Source organism: Durotheca rogersii, assembly GCF_024521655.1.
Source record: "Durotheca rogersii strain YMJ 92031201 chromosome Unknown GGS23scaffold_38, whole genome shotgun sequence".
Taxonomy (NCBI): Eukaryota; Fungi; Ascomycota; class Sordariomycetes; order Xylariales; family Xylariaceae; genus Durotheca; species Durotheca rogersii.
Window position 1 is genome coordinate 33,207 of NW_026251269.1, and position 13,737 is coordinate 46,943.

At 55.9% G+C, this 13,737-nt stretch overlaps 4 protein-coding genes across 4 annotated transcripts; 3 read left to right on the plus strand and 1 right to left on the minus strand.

Annotated features, from left to right (window-relative positions):
- The first annotated feature begins 1,015 nt into the window (after window positions 1-1,015).
- GGS23DRAFT_341329 (uncharacterized protein) lies at window positions 1,016-3,339 on the plus strand. Its single transcript, XM_051513044.1, has 3 exons — window positions 1,016-1,121; window positions 1,178-2,847; window positions 3,063-3,339. Exons 2-3 carry the CDS (start codon window positions 1,402-1,404, stop codon window positions 3,258-3,260), a joined length of 1,644 nt encoding a protein of 547 aa, XP_051367727.1. The 5' UTR covers window positions 1,016-1,121; window positions 1,178-1,401; the 3' UTR covers window positions 3,261-3,339.
- Window positions 3,340-3,928: 589 nt separating this feature from the next.
- On the plus strand, window positions 3,929-5,523 carry GGS23DRAFT_341421 (uncharacterized protein). Its single transcript, XM_051513047.1, has one exon. It carries the CDS (start codon window positions 4,143-4,145, stop codon window positions 5,259-5,261), a length of 1,119 nt encoding a protein of 372 aa, XP_051367728.1. The 5' UTR covers window positions 3,929-4,142; the 3' UTR covers window positions 5,262-5,523.
- A 2,018-nt stretch (window positions 5,524-7,541) lies between these two features.
- GGS23DRAFT_341356 (putative sugar transporter) lies at window positions 7,542-10,152 on the plus strand. Its single transcript, XM_051513045.1, has 9 exons — window positions 7,542-7,798; window positions 7,863-7,891; window positions 7,957-8,055; window positions 8,141-8,777; window positions 8,942-8,971; window positions 9,024-9,165; window positions 9,223-9,319; window positions 9,372-9,588; window positions 9,662-10,152. Exons 1-9 carry the CDS (start codon window positions 7,732-7,734, stop codon window positions 9,862-9,864), a joined length of 1,521 nt encoding a protein of 506 aa, XP_051367729.1. The 5' UTR covers window positions 7,542-7,731; the 3' UTR covers window positions 9,865-10,152.
- A 1,274-nt stretch (window positions 10,153-11,426) lies between these two features.
- On the minus strand, window positions 11,427-13,108 carry GGS23DRAFT_341414 (Metalloprotease). The gene is made up of 4 exons (XM_051513046.1): window positions 12,662-13,108; window positions 12,262-12,603; window positions 11,970-12,145; window positions 11,427-11,896 (listed from the first exon to the last, which is right to left on the minus strand). Exons 1-4 carry the CDS (start codon window positions 12,914-12,916, stop codon window positions 11,824-11,826), a joined length of 846 nt encoding a protein of 281 aa, XP_051367730.1. The 5' UTR covers window positions 12,917-13,108; the 3' UTR covers window positions 11,427-11,823.
- Between the last annotated feature and the right edge of the window lie 629 nt (window positions 13,109-13,737).

Below are 13,737 nucleotides of genomic sequence, written 5' to 3' on the forward strand. Positions count from 1 at the left end.
AAACTTAGGAACCGTAGAAATACTTTACTACCGAAGGGGCGAAAGGAACCGTTTAGTTATTTCATTAATAAAACCCTAATAAACCTATTAACTATCGAAGTTTAAGTAATTAATCCGCGCTTAAAGACGAGCTCCTCCGAAGAAAGGAGATAATATTATACGGGAATAAAACCCCGTACTAATAATTAAGTCATAAGAGGTTAAGAGGATAACATTAGGCATTAAAGTCGCTGGTTTAATAACCTACCAAGAAAAGTCCTAGATAAGCTACGAATAACTTCGGTATTAGGGTACCTAGGTACTAAGGTACGGAAGTACCTTAAGGATATATTAGGATAAAAATAACACTAGAAAAACTTAAAGAAAGTAAGGACCTAAGAGATCCCCTATAGAATTATTAACTAAATTAAATCTATTCTAAGCATATCCCCTTATCATACATATTACGGTATTCGCTTCTTCATTTAGGCTGCCTACATAACCGACGTTGCAGCAGCCTTGCGATCTGCGTAGTCTAGTCGGCGACCATTACTAGGGTCAGTAGACAAATTCCCAGCCTCGTTCATGACAGAGTTAGATTGTTTCTCTCACCCGCTTTGGGCTAGTTACCAATACGTAGACAATCATATATTAATCAATCAGGGCTTCGTTAATTTATCGACTCTGAACAACCGGGCACATTAGTTAAGTATAACAAGTAAAGGGTGTCTAATCTTTATAGTTGATAGTTACTATATACCGTTACATTACAATGCCGTAGTGGACCAAGTACGCCCGTCAGTCTTGTTTTCAATTTGGAGGGTTGGGTGAGATTCTACCCTGTTGAGGATATCCCCGTTGCCCTCGACATATGTGCAACACGTACACATTAGACAAGGGGGACAGCTATGACCGAATCACATCCTCTGTTGTCCATATATAATACATCACATTTAAAGTCGCTACTGTAAAGCCCCCAGGATTCCGGAGAGTCGGGATCTTCAGAGCTGAGGGCAAGGAACCGAAAATCGACTAACACAGATTATATCACCCCTATAATACGATGTGCCTAGCCGATTTTACGGACTACAAAACGAAGAGTTTCTGTTCGCTTCTGTCGATTCTGCAGCAAGTGGTAAGAAGTAAGTCGTACACATTTTCCATAAACACAAGATCAACCAGGCTGACGCTTCAACAGGACGATACGGAATATAAGGCACCGCTCTATGCCACATGCGGAGACAAGTTGAAGAGACTCATCCACAGGCGACGCTTGTCTTAATATCTCGCATATAATATTGGGACACTGTATCTTAAACTCTTGCGTACCTTAGGTATGGCTAAGTCTATATCGTTCGACGAGTGGTTTTTGCCTACTAACGCCTTCCTCTATTGCGCCAGTAGCCCCAAGCTAGAACCAAAATGTACTCTGTGTCGGTTGAAGAGATTCAACAAACCGTGGCTCGGTCGAATTCCCCCTCCAACTTTCCCATCGAGGATACTATCAACGAGTACTTGAAAGAGGAGAAAAGTCCCAAGGTCGTCGATTATTTGAAAGAATTCTTCCGAGTCAACGAATGCTGCGGCAATGACCTCGTGTCTGCCGACTGCAAGTCGCTGTTTCACATCGTGTCTATGTTGGATAAGAGTCCGTCCCAGAGTCAAGCTGCTCGTCCCCATAAAAAGGTACTCCGCGGCCACGACGAGCTCCGGCAGCATCTTAAAGAAACAAACGTCCATAATCTAAAATTCCACGCCATAATTGCAGAGAGTATTTGTCCACATTCGATCTGTCTCCTCGGGATGGAGTTCGGGGTTCGGCCAAAATACTGGGCCACGCACTTTGAGAAATCCTATCATACCCGGGAGGAAGACGTGGACCCGTGGTTAGCATCACTTCCTTCCAGGCAGGAGGATCGGCACGACCATTCGCTTAACATCCAATATCTCGAGCCGCGACAGCTCATCTGCGATCCTCGACTTAGTCAATCGACCGATTTTATCCAGACAGTATCACGACCACTGACCAACTCCCAGAAGTTCGATGTTGCGAAGGCTAGCGACCTGCGGGTCTCACAGGGGGCGAATCGGGATGTCCAAATCCTACCAGCCAGGAGCAAAACAGGGACACCTGTGGCATTTATCCCAGGACCGCTATCGGTGTGGAGTACCACCATGGGATGCAGTGAATTCATGGTGATACTTATTGACCCGCAACCGCCCGATCTCAAGGTGAAACCCAACTTCCACCTAGACCGCGCTAGCAATGAGAGCCACCGCAGTGAGGAAGAGTTGCGTGTCCTGACGCCGACTGAACGGGTGGCCAATGCCCTCCTGAGTGACAGCCTGGGGAAAGACCACGCGTACCGCGGCATCGGGAGGCTGATCTCGAAGCAATGGCAGCTGGTCCAGGGCTACATGTCGTGGGATCTACACCGCATCCAGCTGATGCTCAGGGACATCCCGAACTTCGACGTAGCGGAGGGGATGCTCAAGGACCTGTTTACGCATCGGCAGAACTGCACAGAGTTCATAAAGATGCTCGACGAGACGGTGGTGGAGCTCAGGGAGCGGAAATTTGACGAGAACAACATGGTGGTGCGCGACCTCCGCATGCTGCAGGAGGACCTAGGACAGCTCTCGGTCGAGATCGAGAAGAACGTGAGCCTGCTGACAGGGCTGACGTCGATCAGGGAGGCGCGGCAGGCACGGCACGGGTTGGAGGAGAACCACAGTGTGAAGGCGCTGACGCAGATCGCCATCATCTACCTGCCCTTCTCGACCGTCGCGGCGGTGCTGTCGATGCCCGGGAGCTACGCGCCCGGTGAGAACCTGTTCTGGGTCTACTGCGTCGCGTCGATAGTCCTGGCCACCGTCGTCATCGGCATGCTGCTCCTGTACCGCCCGCTCGACCTCGAGACCCTCAACCTCGCGACTCTCAACCTAGCGACCCTCAACCTACGGCAGCGGATCGGGTGGCTGAGCGGGCGCGGAGAGGGGGACCTGCCCGTCATCGAGTCGCAGCGGCGCGAGAGCGATGTCGAGGAAGGGTTAGCGACGGGGCCAGGGCGGAAAAGTCCAAGGGGGGGAAGCCCAGGGGTTCCCCATTCGGCGGATTAGGTAGGCGGCTGTCCCGAGACGTCGATGTCTACGTATCCGGCCGCTCGTCAGAAGATCGCTGGGGACTCTGTGTGCTTAAGTACCTACTAAGCTCACACGTCGCAATGCCCCACACCATTTCCGCTCTGCCTGGGTCTTCAAGTGGAAAGAAAGCGAGGTAAACCCTATCAATAAATATTCACCGTAGGTATGTATGTTTATAAGGCATGTAGTTACAATGACGTCTGTATAAAGAGGTGTGTTGTAGTCCTCGTAGCGCGCGTCACAAGGCGGCTTACCAAGGCCCCGTTTCTTGGGTAACGTACCTAGCTAGGCATTTTACTTGCCTACCAGAGGTAAGGAGGTAGCTAACGTACTCACTAGCACCCCTAGGGCCCTGTATATCATAGTGGACAACACCGCTGTTGTGGCTCGCTCACCCGCGAGGTTAGCGAACACTCCAGCGAACGTTCCAGGGGGAGCACGTAACCGTCGCGCGCTGAGAAGCGGAAGAATGAAGAGACCGCCGGGATCGTTGCATTTATCATCAACCTCCCCCCGCCAACAACACCAGGACCACGAACACCATCCCCGTCACCTCCGCAGGCTGCAAATCACGACTACCTCGTATAAATAATCAAAGGATTACAGTGCATAACCTACCTTTGGGGCCTGGATGCGGTGCCTGCCATTGGCTCACGCCATACCCAGCGACCCCACGCACTTCGTATAGCCTGTCATCTTCATCTTCATCTTCAACGCCCCCTCCCGTTTTCGGTCATATCACTCCTTGCCGTGGATACGCCAAGAATGATAGACGGGATGATGCTGACAATCGTACGAAGCGGCGCGGAGCCGGGATCGAGGCAGAGAAAGCGCCCCGGTCCGCAGTCTTTACCCGAGTGATCCGAGCATTCTCGTCGGCATACTGGTCCAGGAGCGGTGTTCCGCAGCTATAAAGAAGAGAGCTGAGCACTATCCCACTGCGCCAGCATGATGGGTGTCAGCGACTGTGTAGAGGAGCAAAAATAAACCCACCGCTTGCTCTGCTTGACCACGTAATCATGTCAGCTCTTCTCTACATCACCTTGTTCGCCCGTCTCGCCCAGGCCATCCTCACGCCTCCTTCGACGGGCCCTTATGTCGTCGGCACGTCCGCTCTCGAAATTGTCGACTACACGCGCCGCGATCCCTTCGCGCCGATACCCCAACCGCGGGATCTCGTTGTCTCCCTCTTCTACCCGACCAACATAGACACGGCTAAGTGCATACCGCAGACACAGATTCCCGATCGCACTGCTGCAGCCCTCGAGGGGTCAAACTCCTTTCCCAACGGCAGTCTGCATAATATAGTGACGCATGCCTGTCTCGGCGCGCCCTGGACGCAACCGTCCACGCCGCTGCTGCTCTTCAGCCCCGGGCTTGGTATTCCGATATCGCCCCACGCCGCTCTCCTGGCTGAGATCGCCAGCTACGGTTGGAACGTAGTCGCAGTAGACCACCCGTATGAGTCCGCGGCGGTTGAGTATCCGGACGGACGCATTGTATACCAGATCCCGTCCAACGCTACGACCGAGGAGGAGCAGCTCCAATACACGCTGCGGAACATCGAAGTGCGCACCGCCGACCTGGTAAGCGTGCTCGACGGCCTCAATAACGCCACGATAACCGGCCAGATCCCGGGACTGGGGAGCTGTACACTCCGTACAGACAGGGTAGGCGTGTTCGGACACTCGCTCGGCGGCGCCACGGCGCTGCAGGCGACCGCAAACGACACGCGCTTCGCCGTGGGTGCGAACACGGATGGCTCCTTCTGGGGGGACCAGCCGCAGGTCGGCACAGACCAGCCGTTTGCCATCCTCGCGGGGCGGAACCACACGCGTGAGAACGACGTGAGGTGGGCGGCGGCCTGGCCGAACCTGCGCGGCTTCAGGCGCGAGTACCGTGTCCACGGCGCCGAACACCTCGCGTTCACAGACGTGCCGCTGTTCCGGGAACTATGGGGCCGCGGACTGCCGCCCGCCATAGAGGAGCTCACCGGCCCGATCAACAGCACGAGGATCATGGGCGTGCAGACGGCCTTCCTGACGAGCCTGTTCAGGAGGTTCCTCGATGGCGAGAACGACGGCCTCTTGGATGGCGTCGGAGTGGATGCGTGGCCCGAGGTTACGGAGATAGAGTAACGATGCTTGCTAAGGGGAATAGGCAGGGCAGGTCGTAAATCGTAGTAGCTTCTTCCGAGAGAAACTAGGGGGGGGGGGGGTACACATGCCTATAGGCCGTCGAGCGGAGCAGCTCCTGGCTACACATCACATTCATGGCATACCCGCCCTCGAATATCCGCTTCACCTCTCTAATAACCGAATACAAATATTTTTCGATCTATCATCTCGGGATGTCATAACGCTTCTATACCCGTCTTATCCCTCCCTGAACCTGCCTAGAAATACCGCACCGGAAAATGGGTCTGGACCATCCATGCTAAGGGTGGGAAGAGCGCAAGTCCGAGATGGAATGTGCAAGATAATATCGGGCATCACAGCGACTCCCACGACACGTCTGGCACCCACGAACAGAGTAAGGTTGCTGCGCGCGGTCAAAGATGTCCCTACAATGCTCCTCGCGCTCCCGCTTCCTCCCTACATTTACCTCTCTGAGTTCGATCAGTATCACACCCGTAGCCCGAGACGCGCACGATAGCAGGGACCATGTACAGGCGACAAGCCGAAACCTCGAGTTCGTGCCGTCACATGAATCACCGGCGGAGAAACATCAACACGCGCACCCTGCACAAGCGTAACACCCTGTCGTTTCCACCAAAGTATCTACGTGTCGAACCACCCGCCGAGGAGGGGAGGAGGCCCGGAGGATCTCGGCCCTCACTTTACCAATTACATGCGGTGCTCCGCAGAGCGCGCCCATGTCGTCAACCAGCTAGTGCGGAATGTCGACACGCATCTAGGTTGGGGTACACGCGCTACGGAGGCATAGTTGACCGTGAGCTCCTGCGCTGCCGCCCCCCCCTCATCCGGCGCAGGGCCCTAGATGGCAAGTGTCAGCGCCCCCTATGACTTGGTCGACGACGCAATAAGGCGCGGCGCCAGGCTACAGTGTGCTAGGTCACGTCGGCGCGTCGCGATGTGCAGAAGACGGGTATTTCGATACCCCAATACTCCTCATGGGATCTGTGCAGTTAATCCCACGCTCAGACGGAGTCGACTCTGGAAATCGTAGTGGAACGGCGGCTCTCCTCGCCGGTCCGGAATACGCTCTGCTATCTAACGGGCGTAATTGTCCGAGCTCGTGCTCCTCTGGTTCTGGTCGTGATACTAGCTTTCTGTCCTCGATATTAATTCGAAGGGCGCGGCAATAGCGCGGGGAAGGCGACGTGACAGGGACCGCATATATAGGTAATATATGACCCTGCTGGCGTGCCCCTCAGATGGTTTGATGTAACCATCGAGATCGACAGAGACAGGAATGCCTTTCGGGAGATCTGGTGCGTGCAGGCTGCCGGCCTGGCAGGAGGGATGGGTAGCTATTCGATTTAGGGGACCAACAATAATGCCACCCTTAAACGCAGCCTACGCGTCTGGAGCTCGACGGGGCGCTACGGCGGCACGGTCTCATCCCCCGCCAGCGAAGTTTCCAAGGAAAAGAACTGGGGGTGTTGGGAGCAGACGCATTAGGGCCACCGTAAGCGGTCCTATCGTCAGCCCCTACGGTGGAGGCGTGGTGGTCACGATAACGGTGGGCCGGGCACTCGAGGTCGCTCTAGACTTGCGCGAGTTGACGAGACAGTGACAGGTCCATTGGTAATGGCTGCGACGGCGGAAGCGTCAGAGGGAGAGGGAGAGAGCTAGTTGTGCTCGGTGGGTCGTCCCGAGGGGCTGGGAAGAGGCGGTCAGGCCGAATAGAGTAGCTCCGCCAGCGACGGCATCCGGTGCGGGAGCATCACATGCGTCTGTTTACGGTAGAGTGGTGTCAAGCTCTGTGGATAGGATTCACGCATACTTTCCGGAAGGTAATCTTGCGAGGGGATTACATGCCGAGTTTGAATTCTAGACAGGACGGGAACAGCATCATGAGCAGGTCACTCTTCGGTCGGTCTTATACCTACGGTGGCGTCGATCCTTGGACGACGAGGCTTCCCGGCGTCCTACGTCTTCCGCGGATAATAATACCGGAAAGATGACGTGTCGAATTCTTGCCGGAAGAGATAAGGGCCCGTCCTATCTTCGCCGGTGCCTGGCGTTCGCGGTGTGGTAGCATCCAGATGCTCCCCCTTATCTCGGTGTGTAGTCGACAACCCGCAGCGGTCCACCTTGACTAACCACAGCCCACCGTTGGCCGGGGTATTGGCTTCAGCAGAAGGGTCCGGCTGCAGGCCAAGGCCGGACTCGCGAGGATTGCCGCCGGCTTCGGCAGATATAAGCTACCCATCGCTGGCGGTTAGAATTTTTCGCACGCAGCCAAGGGCAGGCGGCGGCAGCTTTGCACATAAAGCCACCCTTCGGCTTCCGCATCAACCTCAAAGGGACACACGGAAGACACCGCCGTTGTGCCAAGTACTCACGCAGTCTATACCAATCAACAACTGAGTTGTCATTCCCGAACCCCCTCGGCGTATTCCGTTGGTCCAACTCCGTCAGGATGATCCGGAAGCAGAGCCGTATCTACGGCGGCAGGCTGATTGCCACGATCACGCTGGTGGATGCGAGTAAGGAAGCTTAGCATTAGTTCAGTACGCCCCTGAGGAACGGTTTCCCGTGCTGACCCTCTAGTCTCTTCGTGCTGGTTCGGCTATTGCCAGGTATGCCTCGTAACCGTAGCCGCGGCCGACGCCGAGAGACGCGATGCTGACACCGCGCGGGATAGGGCGTGTTCGCCGGCGTGCTTGTCTCCGACGACTTCAAACAAAGCTTTCCCCAGACCCTTGACCCGAACGTGTCGGGGATCACCGCGAGCTGCTTTTTTGTAAGAGGCATCGCGCTCTTGCTCTCTTCGTTCTCGCGGCGAGACCTCTACGTGTAAAGGGGCTGACAGGGGACGGCAATCGCAGTTCGGCGCCTTCGCCGGGTCGCTGGTGGCCTTCGTCTTGGGCGACAAGCTCGGCCGGAAGCGGACGATTGCCCTCGGTTTGATGTGCAGCTTCGTCGGCGTCATCCTCCAGTTCCTGGCCTGGCACATGCCGCAGATGATCCTCGGCCGGCTGGTCAACGGGATCGGCATAGGGCTGACCTCGACGATGACGCCCGTTTACCTCTCCGAGTGCGCAAAGCCGCATCAGCGCGGCAAGCTTGTCGGTATCGGCGCCTCTGCCAACGTCACCACCTTCTCGTTGGCGAACTGGATTAGCTACGCCCTGTATTTCCGCGACGGACCGTTGCAATGGCGCTTCCCCCTCGCGTTCCAGCTGATATTCCCTTTCCTGGTAACCCCTCTCCTGTTCTGTGTGCCTGAAACCCCACGATGGCTGCTGCTAGTGGGCAGGGAGGAGCAAGCGCTAGAGGTGCTGTCCCTGCTGGCCGGGAAAGACATTCCGATCGACGACTCGACGGTGGTGAGCGAGTTCCGCTCGATCAAATCGGCCATTGAGCTCGAGAGAGAAGACCGCACACCCCTTTGGGACGTCCTCTGCTTCCGAGACAAGACTCACAACTTCCGCCGTCTGATATTGTCGTGCGGGACACAGTTCAGTATGTATCTCCCCGTGCCCGTTTTTCAGCGTCCCTCACTTTCAGTATGGCACCCATTAAGATGTGCGCCTTCTGGCCAGTCCGCCAAGTTGTTACCCTCGCAATGGATGCCCGATCACTTTCGAAGAGGTTCAGACATAATGGTTGCTAACTCCATATTATAGTGCAACAGTTCAGCGGGATTAACGCTTTGGGTCAGACATACTCTTCCCATGCCCCCTATAGAATTACTAACATTTTCTCCAGGCTTCTACCTCCCAACATTGTTGAATGAGAATGTCGGATTCAACCAGGAGATGAGCAGGCTGATAGCGGCCATAAACGGGACGATCTACTTCGTATCCGCATTCGGAAGCTTGGTCATTATCGATCGCTTCGGCCGGCGAAAGTAATACGCTCCGCCCTTCTCGCTGCATTACCTCCATCCACCGCTAACCTTTGGTAGGATGATGCTGTCCGGGACCACTGCGATGGGCGCTTGCCACTTGATAGCGTCCCTGTGCCTGAGACAAGGTGAAATAGACGCTTCGCAGAGGAAGATGGTGAGCCCCCTTGATTATTGTACCCCCTAAATCACGCTAACGAGAGATGTAGATGGGCAACGTCGCGACGGCAATGTTTATCGTATACCACGTCTTCTTCGGCACGTGTTGGGCGAGTACGCCGTGGGTCTACAGCGCCGAGATCAACTCTCTTGGATGGAGGACTCGCGGGGCCGCTGCTGCGACTGCGATGAACTGGATGGGTGGCTTCGCGGTGACGCAGTTTACCAAAGTCGGTATCGACAACCTACAGTGGGCCTTTTTCTTGAGTAAGTCAGCATTTTAGGCTAAGCCCTTATTATGTCTCGGAAAACTTGAGGAGGAGTCTTCTAACAATGATAGTAGTATTCGCCGTCATGAGCTTCTTCTTTTTCCCCGTTGTCCTCCTGTTCTACCCCGAGACTTCAAACAGGACACTGGAGGATATGGATCATATGTTCATACAAAACCCATCCGTCTTCGTCTTTGGAAAGGCGGAGATGACGCAGCGACAGCGGCCGATGAGTTTCATTGACGCGGAGAGCGAGCGCATAGGGAGCGCATAGAGAGGGTATGATCGTAAGCGGGGTATAGACGGCTCGGGAGTAAAGAAGGACAACTAGCCAGTTGTCACTCGAAGACGGCCGTTGGTGAGTCAAAAGGGAGGCTCGGCTGGGCTACCGACGTGGACCACCCTCGGATGTCATATTCGCAGGTGTCCAAGGCCATGTGGCCGCTAGGTCGAAGTTTCTAGAAGAGATAGTAACTGAGCCACGAGGACATGTTGAATATTTATGAGGTCCACGCGCTCTTATATGCTCCGTTCACATACCCAGTGAGGAAATCGGCTGTCCTGAGCGACCAACCACCGCCGTCGTATATATGAACTCACCATTCTCTTAAACTCAACCCAAGCATCCGCCCGCCATTTAGCCTATATTCATCCCGAAAGAGCACCGACGACGTCGAGGCCACGATGTCATCCGTATTGGCGCCAGAACCATATAAATCCGTTGAACCCTGACCAGATGTTCCTCGATCTCCAAGTTAATACCGATATCTCATTGAGTGTGCGAACCACGAATCCCCAATCACACCCCTCACACCGCAACGGTGGAATCGAGGTCAACCGAAATTAACGATGAGGGTTACAAGATATTTACGGACGGCAGCTATTATAATATTCGCGCACTCGACTAGAGCGCGACCTATGGGGAACGATGAGCTTGGGTTCATGGATGTGCTCAGCATGATGGGCATGGGAGCCGTGGCGAACGCTACGGCGGTGGAAATGTCGCAGCCACACGCAACATCAACCTCGTGTACACCGTTCAAGATGCCCCAGACGCCGGAATCGTGCCAGCGGAGGATGGGGCATCTCGCCTGCCACGGCTCCTCTCTGTACTGCAAAATCCCCACCGATTGGGGCTACGCGTATGAGATGGTTGGGGAGTGTTGGACTTGCAAATGACGGGGTATAAATCAGGAAAAGGGGAAAGAGGAAGACGTAGGATCAGGACGATGAATAACGCAATCGAAAAGAGCGATAGCTGGAGATCCTCTGCATTTACAGCCCCAATAACCGTGAAACCAGACAACGAGTCGAGGCGCTACGCGAATGACGAGCCGCGTTTAGAATAACGACGGCTTAGGCCGATTAGCCAACCCACCATCCCGAATCAAGGCCCCGTGACGACGATACCGAAACTGCATACCATTCCGACGTTGGGTGATGAGGGATACATCACGGTTTACGCGGGGATCTTACATACGAATGTCTCTACGATCGTGACCGAACGACGACACACAACCTCGTCAAGGTACAAGAGGCAGCTAGGCGCAATAATAACGAATCTTCCGGGCTCTCGGATGCTGCCATAGAATTACGCATCGCCTAGCCGGAGCTATCCTATTGCCAGGCCCCGCCTTTGCCCGGCTCTTCCCACCCGACACGCCCACCTCTGCCTCGGTCTTTGACGTCTTTCCGCCGTCACGCCCGAGCTGACCACCGTTCGGCCCCGTCCTACGCCGGTAAAAGTGGAACCCTGAGAACTCTTTAGCCCGGGCGAGGGTCATCAGGTTCGGAGCCCATCGGTATTGTCAGCTTACGGTGCCCAAAGTACAACGACAAGAAGATGGGGAAATGTGAGTGTAGAAGAGTTTGCGTTGGGCAATCTCGGAGCCTATAGTAATAGTTAAGAGTAATACTGTAAGACGTTTTCGGTCGGCATCATAGCGCAATATTATCATCAAGGCTGCTCCATTCGCAACGTATAAAAATAATCAAATTATTCACCCCATGCAACCTGCGTCTCTCATACCCCGTACATGAACCACACTTGGATATCTCGTTATCGCAACTCGACTCCACTCAACACCTCACAACCAACAGCCAACAGCCAACCCTTACACTCGCACACCCATGCTAATGCCCAGACCGTTTCTTTTTTAGTATAACTCGACACCCGCAACACCACCCGATGACCGGAACCAACCAACTCCGCGCGTCGTCAAAACCCAACAAGTTAAGAGCGGTAGGCCGACCAGGCGCTGTACATGCGCTCGGCCTGGCCGGGGGTGAACTCCTCGTAGCAAGCACTAGCGGTCTCGAGTTAGCAAAAGGAGGTCCCACGCGATCGGAGCCGTGACAATAAGACAAAGAAACACTCACTCTTCCGAGTAGTCCATGTAGTTGTGGATGGGGTCCACGCCGCCGCCGGGGCAGCTGTCGCGGCCGATGGGACATCCCGACGACGCCGACGCCTGCGGGGGCGTGTCGTCGACCAGGTCGCCCGAGCCGCGGCAGCCGCCCTGGAAGGTGTGGTAGAGGTTCATCCAGTGGCCGACCTGGGACACGCGCGGGTTAGCGACGCAACGAGTCGTCGGGTGAGTGGGTGCACGCGGGGGAGCGGGCGAGGTAGGTAGGTAGGCGCAATGATAGTCTGCTAGGTAACATTACTCACCTCGTGCGTGGCGGTGCCGCCCAGGTTGTAGGGGGCGGCGTCGCCGCCGGGGACGGAGTGCGCCAGGATGGTGCAGCCGTCCTGGTAGAAGGCAGTCGAGCCCTGCGAGACCTGGTCCGGGAAGTAGCAGTAGCCGAGCAGGCCGCCGCCGAGGTCGCCGAGGAAGTAGAGGTTGAGGTCCCCGTAGCCGCCCTTGCGCAGCGCGCGCTTCATCGCCAGCTCGCTGCTGTCCGCGGCCCAGTTCGCGTTCACCGTCCAGTCCGTGCTCACCAGGTTGAACGTGATGCCGTGCGGGCCGTAGTCGTGGTTGAGCACGTCCAGCTGGGCGTCGATCATAGCTTGCTGCGCGCCAGGGTTAGCGTTATCGAGGCAAGTCTTATTAGGGGCTGGGGTTGCGCACAGTCAAGTAGCCATCGCTGAGGGAGGTCGATGCCGCCACCACGTGGAAGTAGGTGTTGACGGTGAAGGCCTGGAGAGCGTGGAACTGGCCGTTCACCCGGGCCAGCCGCTCTTCCGCGAGCAAGGCGTTGGAGGCAGCGATCTGCTCTTCCGTGGGCTCGGGAGTGCCGCAGAGCCCGGTGGAGTTGAGGGCGAAAGACCGAGCTGCGGCCGAGGAGGCCAGGAAAGCAGCAGCGGCAACGGTCTTGAACAGCATGGCTAAGGTGTCTGACGGGCTCGACTCGAAACTTGAAGCTGATTGTCGGGCTGGATGATCGACTGGATGATCGACTTGACCATTGCTACGACTCCGGGGCAGCGGGCACCTCTTATACCCATCCCAACGGCTACTGAGACAAATATGGCTCGAGCAAGTCGTCGATGTCCAAGGAGTCAGTCGGCCTCAACGATGCCTCCACCCCCCCGGTGCGATTACCTGCCTAATCCATACTGCCGGCTACCCATAAAAATGTCTGATACTTCGCAGCGACGTCTGCGATGCCAAAAGCTCGCGGCGCCGAAACCCGTCTCAGCCAATCGGGGATGGGTCACGTTACGGCGGGATTAGCAGAGGCGCAAGACGTGTGACACGGCAATGTGTGTCTGGAGTTTTGAAGCTTCCGTAAATTCTCTAGATGCCCTCAACCGCAATCAGGGAACGCCGCTAGGAAGACCAGCTTGCCAATGGCAACCCTCTAACATCCCCCCCCCCCCCCCGGCTATCTATAAAAAGGAAGTTGGCGAGCCCACTCACGCCCCCCTGTCGGGCCTAACCGACAATCCTTTCCTGAACCGCTCTAGGGGGGGTGCTCGCCCTGCCCAGTTCGTGAGCCGAGGGTCGCGCGCGGCCGGGGGCGCGTGTGGTGGAAAGCTGCGCAGGCCTGGTTTCCCCGTGCTGTCGGACAGGGCCGTTCGCGGCAGCTTGGCGGAGGAGACCCTGATCAGCACGAGTAAGACTGGGCGAAAATCCTCGACCCCCAGCCCTCCGATCGAGCTCCAGCTGCCATTTCTGTCGCTCACGCAGCAGGGGGAGGGGGG